This window comes from Myxine glutinosa, chromosome 12 (assembly GCF_964187855.1).
Source record: "Myxine glutinosa chromosome 12, kmMyxGlut1.1, whole genome shotgun sequence".
Taxonomy (NCBI): domain Eukaryota; kingdom Metazoa; phylum Chordata; class Myxini; order Myxiniformes; family Myxinidae; genus Myxine; species Myxine glutinosa.
In genome coordinates this window covers 75,855,317-75,868,388 of record NC_136272.1, presented here as the reverse complement: position 1 = coordinate 75,868,388, position 13,072 = coordinate 75,855,317, and the positions used below count along the sequence as shown (strand labels likewise).

The 13,072-nt window shown below is 40.5% G+C and overlaps 1 protein-coding gene across 1 annotated transcript in view; it reads left to right on the top strand.

Annotated features, from left to right (window-relative positions):
• The window catches only part of LOC137417359 (interleukin-17 receptor C), a 72,078-nt gene that overhangs the window by 38,302 nt on the left and 20,704 nt on the right, over window positions 1-13,072 (top strand). The window contains exons 6-9 of the mRNA XM_078766273.1: window positions 2,132-2,355; window positions 5,844-5,901; window positions 8,731-8,900; window positions 9,005-9,076. Of these exons, the coding sequence (XP_078622399.1) occupies window positions 2,132-2,355; window positions 5,844-5,901; window positions 8,731-8,900; window positions 9,005-9,076 (524 nt within the window). The remainder of the gene's footprint in view (window positions 1-2,131; window positions 2,356-5,843; window positions 5,902-8,730; window positions 8,901-9,004; window positions 9,077-13,072) is intronic.

Sequence of the window (13,072 nt, the reverse complement as noted above, 5' to 3'; positions counted from 1 at the left end):
TCACATTTTGTGTGTTACAGACTGAATATAAAATGGGTTAAATTGAGATTTTTATCACTGATCTACACATAATACCCCATCATGTCAAAGTGGAATTTTGTTTTTAGAATTTTTTACAAAATAATTAAAAATGAAATCTGAAATGTCTTGAGTCAATAAGTATTCGATCCTTTGCTATGAAACACCAAATTGATCTCAGGTGCATCCATTTTCCTTTCATCATCCTTGAGATGTCTCTACAACTTGATTGGATTCCACCTGTGGTCAATTCACTTGATTGGACATGATTTAGAAAGAAACACACCTTTCTATATCCCACAGTTGACGGTGAATGTCAGAGAAGAAATTCTACCATGAAATCCAAGAACTGTCCGTAGAACTCCGAGATAGAATTGTGAGGAGGACTACGTATATATATGGGGAATATATGGGAATAGGGAATACGTGTATATATATGGAGAATATATGGGAATAGGGAATACGTATATATATGGGAAAAAAAAAATATGGGGAAGGGTGTAGAGCAATTTTTGAGTGTTGAAAGTTCCCAAGAGCACAGTGAGCTCCATCATAAGGAAATGGAAAGAATATGGAACTACCCAGACTCTTCCTAGAGTTGGCTGTCTGACCAAACTGATCAACCGGGCAAGAAGGACCTTGGTCTGGCAGGTGACAAGAACCCAATGACCACTCTGAAAGAAACTGCAGAGTTCCTTGGCTGAGATGGGAGAACCTGCTGGAAGGACAACAGTCTCTGAAGCACTTCACAAATTTCGGCTTTATTGGAGAGTGGCAATATGGAAGCCACACTTGGAGAAAAAGGCACATGGACAGCACAGCTGGAGTTTGCAAAAAGACTTGTGAAAGACTGAGATTATGAGACAAAACTTCCGTGGTCTTACGAGAACAAAATTGAACTCTTTGGCCTGAATCCAAAGCGCTACGTCTGGCGGAAACCGAGCACAACTCATCGCCCATCTAACACCATCCTTACCATGAAGCATGGTGGTGGCAGCATCATGCTATGGGGGACTTGTAGGGACTGGGAGACTTGTAATGACAGAGGGATCAATGAACGGAGTTAAATGCAGGCAAATCCTTCAGGAGAACCTGCATCAGAGTGCAAAAGACCTTGGACTGCGGTGGAGATTTACATTCCAACAGGACAATGACCCCAAGCACACAGCCAAAGCAACACTGGAATGGCTTCAGAACAAGAAGGTGAAAGTCCTTGAGTGAACCAGCCAAATCCCAGACCTGAATCCCATTGAGAATCTGTGGAAAGACTTGAAGATTGCTGTTCTCAAACGCTCCACATCCAACTTGACAGCAACACTGGAATGGCTTCAGAACAAGAAGGTGAAAGTCCTTGAGTGAACCAGCCAAATCCCAGACCTGAATCCCATTGAGAATCTGTGGAAAGACTTGAAGATTGCTGTTCTCAAACGCTCCACATCCAACTTGACAGAGCTTGAGCAAATCTGCAACGAAGAATGGGAGAAACTCCCCAAATCCAGATGTGCAAAGCTGATCCAGACACACCCAAGAAGACTCGAAGCTGTTATCGCTGTCAAATGCGCTTCTACGGAGTATTGACTCAGGGGGTTGAATACTTACGTAAATTAGATATTTATGTATTTATTTTTTATTTTTTTTGTAATAAAATTCAAAAATAAAATCCACATTAATATAATGCGGTATCATGTGTAGATCAGTGAAAAAAATGTCAAATTCATCCATTTTAAATTCAGGCTGTAACACAACAAAATGTGAAAAAAGTCAAGGGGTGTGAATACTTTATGAAGGCACTGTACACAAAGGCACCTTTTAACTTGAACGTCGTCCAGGTGTATGTTGAAACCTTTTGCTGTAGTTTAATTCAATAAATATTTTGATAGGCTGGTGCATGGTTTGCTCATATACCTTTGAGCTGTTTTTGGGGTTGTAATGTTTGTCATCAAACATATCATGGCTGTACCTGCACAATCACAATGTTCTGAACCCCTTAAAGTCTTTACAAAGCACTGACATTGCCAAACATGATGCCATTGTTGATACGTGTTTATCGAGCTGTGTGTGGGTGACAATGGTCTGATTGAAATACTTTTTCACTCTGAAACCAAAACCCCAGGCCCCCATCTGTCAGTAATCTCACATGTGGCTGAAGACGGAGAGGTGCTTATCGACTATAACAGCTCGTTCCTGTCCGAGCGCCATGCCGCCTTCCCTTGCCTTTTTCGTGGCTCCGCCTGCTTAACTCAACGGTCGGTGCCGCACGATCTTGTCATGGCTACTGGGTCTTCAGGGCAATTTCACCTGCGTGGCCTCCCTGCATTGCCCTGCCTCTGTGTTCAGGTCTGATCTCGTTCTCTTTTGGGGTTTTTTTTTAGTGCAAAGGTCAAGGCTGGGGGAAGAGCAGAGACAGATATATCAATTCAGTCACAATAAAGCAGAGGGAAGAAAGTGGAAAAGCGGTTGAGATAAAATTGCAATGGATAGACAGCCAGGGGAGAAAATGGTGATACAGACACACAAGGAGCCTGATGGAGCAGCATGAAACATGTTGACATGGGACACAAACATACACATGGTAATCTCATGTTTCCCATATCTATATGATAATGTATTTGCCAAAATCCTCCCCCCCCTCCCCCCCATCCTGCATATATATACATATGTCGAGGTAAGCCTAAATATAGGAAACAAAGAAAGGTATTGTCTGGTTGATTAGAAAATGTAACAAACTAAGGCTGCGGAGATTGTTTTTGTACGCAGCCTGTGGCTGCTTGGTTGCATCATTGTCCCCCGTCACACCGTGGAGCGAAAGGGGGACTATGGTTTTCCCCTCCGTCCGTGTGTGCGTCCGTTCGTCCGTGCGTGTGTGCGGACGTGCGTGCGTGCGTAAGCGAAGGACCGAATTCTAATTTGGTGTGTGGGTGCAACCCACGTCAAAATCCAAGATGGCCGCCGCCATGTATGTCTGACGCCATGTCTGAACCTTGTGAGCGGAATATGTTGAAAAATAAGCGAAGTACCAACTTCTAATCTGGTGTGTGGGTGGATCGAGGCATAAGGAAGAAGGCTATTGAAAATTGGGTCGCCACGTCAAAATCCAAGATGGCCGCCACCATATATATATATATATATATGTCTGAATCTTGTGAGCGAAATATGTTGAAAAATAAACGAACTACTAACTTCTAATCTGGTGTGTGAGTGTATCTAGGCATAAGGAAGAACCCTATTGAAAATTGGGTCATCACGTCAAAATCCAAGATGGCCGCCGCCATCTATGTCTGAACCTTGTGAGCAGAATATCTTGAAAAATAAGCGAAGTACCAACTTATAATCTGGTGTGTGGGTGTATCTAGGCATAAGGAAGAACGCTATTGACAATTGGGTCGCCACGTCAAAATCCAAGATGGCCGCCGTGCGTCTTCCACTTTGTCAACTCACATCACTTCACCGATGGGGGACCGAGGCGTAACGCTTGTTTTCTTGGGGGGGTGTGGCTGTGCCGCTGATGCAGCGCCCGTTACCAGTAAGCTGGTATTCATTTTGCCGACCTCAGAAGGTTGACAGCCTGAGTCAATCAACATGTTGTTAATTATAATGGCACGGCAGAGGGGCTTGAACTGAGGACCCTAAGATCTCAAGCCATGCATCTTAACCGTTAAACCAACACCAAGATTCTTTGGGAGAGATGAAGTGAAAGAGCAGATGGGCAAGACCAGATGTGAAACGGGAGAGAACTACAAAACTATCAACCTGTCTTTGGTGGAATAGAAGCATTCCCTGTGCATTTCTTGCTTCTTGCTAAAGAGATACCAACTACCCTTCGGGGGTTAGATCCCACAACCTCCAGGGATGCAAGATGACATGCCGCACAAACCAGCCCACTGAGGATTCATGACAGTGGACGTTCATCACTGATAACGCGCAAGGAAGGACTTGATAACGTAATAGTTATGAGAAAAAAATTCCAAGGTGACACCTAGCCCTGGAATGTGACCATAACAAATTGTAAAGCCCATGACAGGTGAAAGCAGACTGTAAGGTGAACGAGAACCAAGGACTGCACAGCTGTGAGATGTTCTTGATCAGAGAAAATTACAGGTTTGTCATAAAATCTTTCGGTGGAGAAATAATTAGAACAAGTACACATACATTCAAAGTACACCGCCCCATGCCAAATAATTAAATATGCTGCAGCGCGGCATTGCCGGGGCGTCTCCGGCGCCCGGCAATACCGCAGTGCAGCTCATTGAGGCTGCATTGGGAGGGAGAGGTGTACACTAATTGATTGATTAATTGTATAATTAAAATCAATAAAAGATTATCACAAAATATTTTCATAATCAATTGGCTAATCGCATAACTAAACCACTAGTGCTTCATCCGAAGATGTATCTTTTAGAAATTTAATTAAATAAGTCATTTATAAAAAATTAAATAATTAATTGATTACTCAATAAATAATTAATCGATTAATCAATAAATAATTAATAGATGAAATGATTAATCAATAAATCAAAAATATCCTTGATAGCCACATCACTTGGTCACTCATGTCCAAATATTAGCTTCCCAGCTCAAAAGGTGCCTGAGATATTGGCCAAATGAGAAAGAAAATAAATAAATGATTAATAATGAAAATAAATAAATAATAATCATAAAAAAATTAAATTATTAATCAATTTGGTCAGAGAACACATAAACTACCACTATTTCATCAGAATCTGTAACCTTAAAAAAAAAAAAAATTTTGTCATTAATCGAATAATTAAATAATTAATCGATTAATTGATTAATTAATCAATCAAAAATATCCTTTGCAGCCAAATCACCTGGTCATTGGCATGTCCAAATATCAGCTTCCTAACTCAAAAGGTGCCTGAGTTAATGGTCAGAAGAGAAAGGAAATTTGATTAATTAAATAAGTACTTAATTAATCGCTAATAATTAAATAACTCCTCAATTTATTGATTAATCAAAAAAAAAAATTCAGTTTTTGACAAAGGACTTGCTCACTATTGTGCCTAAATTTCAGCTTCCTAGCTCAAAGGATGGCTGAGATATCGCCCGGACAAACAAGAAAGAAAACAAGAAAGAAAACAAACAAGTACACATACATTCAAAGTACACCGCCCCATGCCAAATAATTAAATATGCTGCAGCGCGGCATTGCCGAGCCCCCTTCGGTGCCCGGCAATGACGATTTGCAATGCCTGGAGATGGCATAGGAAAGGAGCGGTGTACAATATGAGGATTTGTAGCATCGCAATTCATACATCAGGTGGTTGAGAAAGTCCGTATCCTTTACAGACGAAGCATACAAGGAGGCAGCTGCAACCTGCATTTCACCAACTAAAGGAACTTTGCGACAAAGGGTAAAATCATCTGTGAAATAGATGAAATCATCAATAGCATGTCCTCGGACATCCATGCAGAGCAATCTTCTCATGTCTTGGAAAACATCTTACAGCCAGTCAAGGATATTTTGCCTTTTGCATGAGGTTGTCATTGAACGGACTTCATGAGCAGGTCTGCATAACAGACAGGAAACACTTAGGGCAGCCCAGACTTACCTGTACTTTACCTACGCTGCAGAATATGGGTTCTAGTCCTTATCATAGCTAAGGTATGATATCAATTGGGTTTCAATATTGTTTAAAGGCTAACCAAAAGTTCACTTTAATTTATGCTCAAATAAAGGTGGAATATGCAGGCCTAAACTTGCATTATAATGTAGAAATACGATGTTTGGGAAGACGCACCAGCATAACAGACTTGCAGGGTAAAACACGCACACACACCTGACTGGTAGGAAATGTCTCCTGCAGGTATTCCCAGTTGACGTTTCACACCGAAGGGCACAAGTCTGTCCTTTCTTTCGAAAACGTAAGCTTTTTGAAGTTTTTATTTTGGATTGTATGAATAGACATATGATGACCGAGCACTGCAGGACTTGAGCATTGTATCATTTGATCCAAATAATAAACATTCTGAAAAATCATAAAAGGGATGCGGAATCGTAAAACACAGCATTAAGTGAATGGTCATCACGCAGACTCTTCATCTTGAAAACACTTTCTTAATTGAATTGGAAAGTTGATGTTACATTCTCGCTCCACTATTTCTTCATCCGTTCAATTTCATTTCCTGTCAATTTTTTGTTAACGAAGAACCATTAAATTAGGAGGTCCCAACAGCTCGAGTACAGAAAGCTATTTCATAGATACATCATCATCATCCTGCATAGATACATCATCATCCTGCATCGATACATCATCATCATCCTGCATAGATACATCATCATCCTGCATAGATACATCATCATCCTGCATCCTGCATAGATACATCATCATCATCCTGCATAGATACATCATCATCCTGCATAGATACATCATCATCCTGCATCGATACATCATCATCATCATCCTGCATAGATACATCATCATCATCATCCTGCATAGATACATCATCATCCTGCATAGATACATCATCATCATCATCCTGCATAGATACATCATCATCCTGCATAGACACATCATCATCCTACATAGATACATCATCATCCTACATAGATACATCATCATCCTGCATAGATACATCATCATCCTGCATAGATACATCATCATCATCATCCTGCATAGACACATCATCATCCTGCATCGATACATCATCATCATCCTGCATAGATACATCATCATCCTGCATAGATACATCATCATCATCATCCTGCATAGATACATCATCATCATCATCCTGCATAGATACATCATCATCATCCTGCATAGATACATCATCATCCTGCATAGATACATCATCATCCTGCATAGATACATCATCATCATCATCATCCTGCATAGATACATCATCATCCTGCATAGACACATCATCATCCTGCATAGATACATCATCATCATCCTGCATAGATACATCATCATCCTGCATAGATACATCATCATCCTGCATAGATACATCATCATCATCATCCTGCATAGACACATCATCATCCTGCATCGATACATCATCATCATCCTGCATAGATACATCATCATCCTGCATAGATACATCATCATCCTGCATAGATACATCATCATCATCATCCTGCATAGATACATCATCATCATCCTGCATATATACATCATCGTCCTGCATAGATACATCATCATCATCCTGCACAGATACATCATCATCATCATCCTGCATAGATACATCATCATCATCCTGCATAGATACATCATCATCCTGCATAGATACATCATCATCATCATCCTGCATAGATACATCATCATCATCATCCTGCATAGATACATCATCATCCTGCATAGATACATCATCATCATCCTGCATAGATACATCATCATCATCCTGCATAGATACATCATCATCATCATCCTGCATATATACATCATCGTCCTGCATAGATACATCATCATCATCATCCTGCATAGATACATCATCATCATCATCCTGCATAGATACATCATCATCCTGCATAGATACATCATCATCATCATCCTGCATAGATACATCATCATCCTGCATAGATACATCATCATCATCCTGCATAGATACATCATCATCATCATCCTGCATAGATACATCATCATCGTCATCCTGCATATATACATCATCGTCCTGCATAGATACATCATCATCATCATCCTGCATAGATACATCATCATCATCATCATCCTGCATAGATACATCATCATCCTGCATAGATACATCATCATCATCATCCTGCATAGACACATCATCATCCTGCATCGATACATCATCATCATCATCATCCTGCATAGATACATCATCATCCTGCATAGATACATCATCATCCTGCATAGATACATCATCATCCTGCATAGATACATCATCATCCTGCATAGATACATCATCATCCTGCATAGATACCTCATCATCCTGCATAGATACATCATCATCCTGCATAGATACATCATCATCCTGCATAGATACATCATCATCCTGCATAGATACATCATCATCCTGCATAGATACATCATCATCCTGCATAGATACATCATCATCCTGCATAGATACATCATCATCCACCTGCATCCTCAGTCATATTCTTGGTACATTGAACCTTTTTCATTTTAAATGACCCTTCTCTACCATCAGCCGGAAGTGAGCTCTGGTACGGATGTTCGGGATATTGAGCATATTACCAGAACCAAAGAGGGTTTCACAATATAGAGAGGGAGGGTTGGGAGATCCTGCCCTATATTTCCTACCTGGGTGTCCTTACTCAACTCGGTCTCTCCATGGTAGATTTAAAACAAAAATCTCTTTTGAGACTCTTCATCTGGGAAATGCACATTTGATTGTTGTGCAAGTTCACTTTCCTGGTTTCATTAATCATCATTTGCATCAGTATTACCAGGTACTGGAAAGTGAATGTATTACCTGTGCAGTACCTCCTACACATTCACCACCGCTGTTTTTTTCATGAACACCCATCTTTACTGATCTAGTTGTCACAGAAAACCTGAAATTTGACCACACCACCATAGTCCACGGACCAAATCCTTTTTTCTGTACAATTTCTTTCTTCATGGTAACGATTAAGCATGCTTCCTGTCATGAGACCGGATGTGCGGAACATTCCTGGTGCTCCAAGTGAATACTTTGGGTGCAGATAATTTGATATAAATTTGGTGCAGTGGAACTTCTTACATGCATCTTTCCTTTGTGCTATTTCAGGCTGGATGCAAGTTGAGGGGAACGTGCAGGTGCTTCCTGGAATCATTACAGTGCAGATCAGGGTGCTGCCACAACAGTGCTTGATGAGGCTCTGGTTGTGCCTCTGGGTGTTGGAACATGGTGAGGCAGGCAGGCCTGTCTCTGACACTCAGAAGGAGGCACTGATTGGGGTGAGAATGATGTACAATCAACAGACCTCATGAGTTATCTTACGATTCTTCCTCTTCATTTGCTAATGAGACTCATTTGCCGTTGGAATCTTCTCCCATTGTAGAACTGGACATTGGAGTATTCTCTGAACGAAGCACTGGTCCAGGAAGCTGCGCAAAATACTTTGTGTGTGAAGGTGTGTGAGAGGACCATCAGAGGGATCCTCAATTATTTATTTTTTGTTATTCATCGTTATGCAAACCATTATTCACAAATATTGTTCCTCATACAATCTGCTTCATTCAAACAGCACAGGACTCATTTCAAATACATTCATTAGAAAACAAGACCGAAAGTCTAACAGCGGCGTCGCCGGGCTTGTAAAATATTATAAACCACAAACACGTATGATTAGCTTTTTAAACAGTCGCTAATGCTGTTTATAACATTAAACAAAGAAATTTGAAGGAATCCCGACATCCGTGAGGAAAGTTTTACGTACAGAACTGAGCGAAGATCTACTGTATATACCTCACAAGGGTTGGACGTGTGCAACATTTACCAAGCAGCTAGCTAGCGCTTGCCAAGCCAGCCGTTCCTTAACGGTTTTGAAGGGAGTGCTTGCTCGAATGCTTAAACGGCGATCTCTCCACAAGAACCTTGGTAAATAAACAAGAAGACGTCATGCGGAGCACGATACTTGCAAAATCCGCCCCCCATCCCCAAGAAAAAAATTCCATTGATAGAGCAATTTGTCCATTTCATCAATATTAAAATTGACAATCTTGATCAAAGATCGGGTCAATAGGAAGAAAAGTGACGATTTTTCAGATGAAAATTTATGATTTTGGAAGGTTGACCTTGAGTTGACCTTTGACCTTTTGACCTCAAAAATAGTTAGTTTCCCTATTTAGTGAATCAATGTGCAAATGCTGTTCAATTTTCAAGTCAATAGGATGAAAATTGAGGATTTTTGAAACTTGGCCCATGTTGACCTTTTGGCCTATGTTGACCTCACAAATACTTGGTGGTTGAATTCAGTGACCAGATATGCAAGCCCTCTTCAAATTTCAAGTCAATTGGATGAAAATTGAGGATTTTTAAATCTTGGCCCATGTTGACCTTTTGGCCTATGTTGACCTCAAAAATACTGGCTGATTGAATTCTGTGACCAGATATGCAAGTCCTCTTCAAATCTCAAGTCAATCGGATGAAAATTGAGGATTTTAGAAATTTAGCAAAGTTGGTGACCTTTGGCCTATGTTGACCTTTTGACCTTTTGACCCCAAAAATAACAGGCTTCTCGCTTTTGACAAACTCTACCATTTGGTGAAGTTTCGTGAAGATCGGTTAAAAATTGTGACCTGTAGGCCAGTGACAAACAAACAGATGAAAAATCGGTCAGAGACCGAGGACTTGCCGGAATATACTTTTTTTATCGGCCATTTTGGACAAATATGGCGGCCGAACCACGTGACCGATGACGTCATCATTATTTGTTTACTATCATCTATTTTGTCATCATTATCTAAACTAATTTATTCCTAGATTATGCTCAATAAATTTCATCTTGATCGGATGAAGCTTTGTACTTGTCGAATTATGACGTCATAATGGACGCACCTATGACGTCATAATGGACGCACCTATGACATCATCATCAACATATTTTATTCCCCATGGAGAGTTCTTTACAATGAGTCATGTCTCAATTTTTTCTATTCATCACTTTCGGAGATATCGAGGTGCAATTTTTTTCTGTTTTTTCCAAGATGGCGGCCGAACCACGTGACCGATTACGTCATCAATTGGGCACAGTCTATTCCAGGGCAAGACAAATATGTGTGTAAAGTTTGGCGATTCTACGTGCAACGGTGGAGACGTAGTACTGCAAACAGACAGACATATGAAAAATCGGTCAGAGACCGAGGACTTGCCGGAATGTATTTTTTTATCGGCCATTTTGGACAAATATGGCGGTTGAACCACGTGACCAATGATGTCATCATTATTTATTTTCTAAACTAATTTATTCCTTGATGATGCTCAAGAAATTTCATCTTGATCGGTTGAAATTTTGTACTTGTCAAATTATGACATCATAATGGAGGAACCTATGACATCATCATTAACATATTTTATTCCCCATGGAGAGTTCTTTACAATGAGCCATGTCTCAATTTTTTATATTCAGCACTTTCGGAGATATAGAGGTGCAAAGTTCTTCGGTTTTCCCAAGATGGCGGCCGGACCACGTGACCGGTGACGTCATCATTAACGTATTTTATTCCCCATGGAGATTTCTTTACAATGAGCCATATCTCAATTTTTTCTATTCAGCACTTTTGGAGATATAGAGATGCTAAGTTTTTCGTTTTTTCCAACATGGCGGCCGAACCACGTGACTGATGACGTTATCAATTGGGCACAGTCTATTCCAGGGCAAGACCAATATGTGTGTAAAGCTTGGCGATTCTACGTGCAACGGTGTAGATGTAGTGCTGTAAACAGACAAACAGACAGACAGACAGATGAAAAATCGGTCAGAGACTGAGGACTTGCCGGAATGTACTTTTTTATCAGCCATTTAGAACAAATATGGCGGCTGAACCACGTGATAGATGACGTCATCATTAACATATTTTATTCCCCATGGAGAGATCTTTACAATGAGCCATGTCTCAATTTTTTCCATTCTGCACTTTTGGAGATATAGTGGTGCAAAGTTTTGCCGTTTTTCCAAGATGGCGGCCGACCACGTGACTGATGACGTCATCATTAACATGTTTTATTCCCCATGGAGAGTTCTTTACAATGAGCCATGTCTCAATTTTTTCTGTTCAGTGCTTTCGGAGATATAGTGGTGCAAAGTTTTGCCGTTTTTCCAAGATGGCGGCCGACCACGTGACATATGACGTCATCATTAACATATTTTATTCGCCATGGAGAGTTCTTTACAATGAGCCATGTCTCAATATTTTCTGTTCAGCACTTTTGGAGATATCGTGGTGCAAAATTTTGCCGTTTTTCCAAGATGGCGGCCGACCACGTGACTGATGACGTCATCATTAACATATTTTATTCCCCATGGAGAGTTCTTTACAATGAGCCATGTCTCAATTTTTTCTGTTCAGCACTTTTGGAGATATAGTGGTGCAAAGTTTTGCCGTTTTTCCAAGATGGCGGCCGACCACGTGACATATGACGTCATCATTAACATATTTTATTCCCCATGGAGAGTTCTTTACAATGAGCCATGTCTCAATTTTTTCTGTTCAGCACTTTTGGAGATATAGTGGCGCAACGTTTTGCCGTTTTTCCAAGATGGCGACCGAACCACGTGACTGATGACGTCATCATTTACATATTTTATTCCCCATGGAGAGTTCTTTACAATGAGCCATGTCTCAATTTTTTCTGTTCAGTACTTTCGGAGATATAGAGGAGCAAAATTTTTCGGTTTTTCCAAGATGGCGGCCGAACCACGTCACCGATGACGTCATCAATTGGGCACAGTCTATTCCAGGGCAAGACCAATATGTGTGCAAAGTTTGGCGATTCTACGTGCAACGGTGTAGATGCAGTGCTGCAAACAGACAGACAGACAGACAGACAGACAGACAGACAAACAGACAGACAGACAAATGAACAGATCAACATACTTGCCGGAATCTTTTCCGGCAAGTAACAAACGAACAGATCAACATACTTGCCGGAATCTTTTCCGGCAAGTAATAAAAAAATCGGTCAGAGACCGAGGACTTGCCGAAATTTACTTTTTTATCGGCCATTTAGAACAAATATGGCGGTTAAACCACGTAACCGATGACGTCATCATTAACATATTTTATTCCCCATGGAGAATTCTTTACAGTGAGCCATGTCTCAATTTTTTATATTCAGCACTTTTGGAGATATGGAGGTGCTAATTTTTTCGGTTTTTCCAAGATGGCGGCCGAACCACGTGACCTATGTCGTAATCATTACCATATTTTACTCTCCATGGAGAGTTCTTTACAATGAGCCATGTCTCAATTTTTTCTATTCAGCACTTTCGGAGATATGTAGGTGCAAAGTTTTTCGGTTTTTCAAAGATTGCGGCCGAACCACGTGACTGATGACGTCATCATTAACATATTTTATTCCCCACGGAGAGTTCTTTACAATGAGCCATGTCTCAATTTTTTCTATT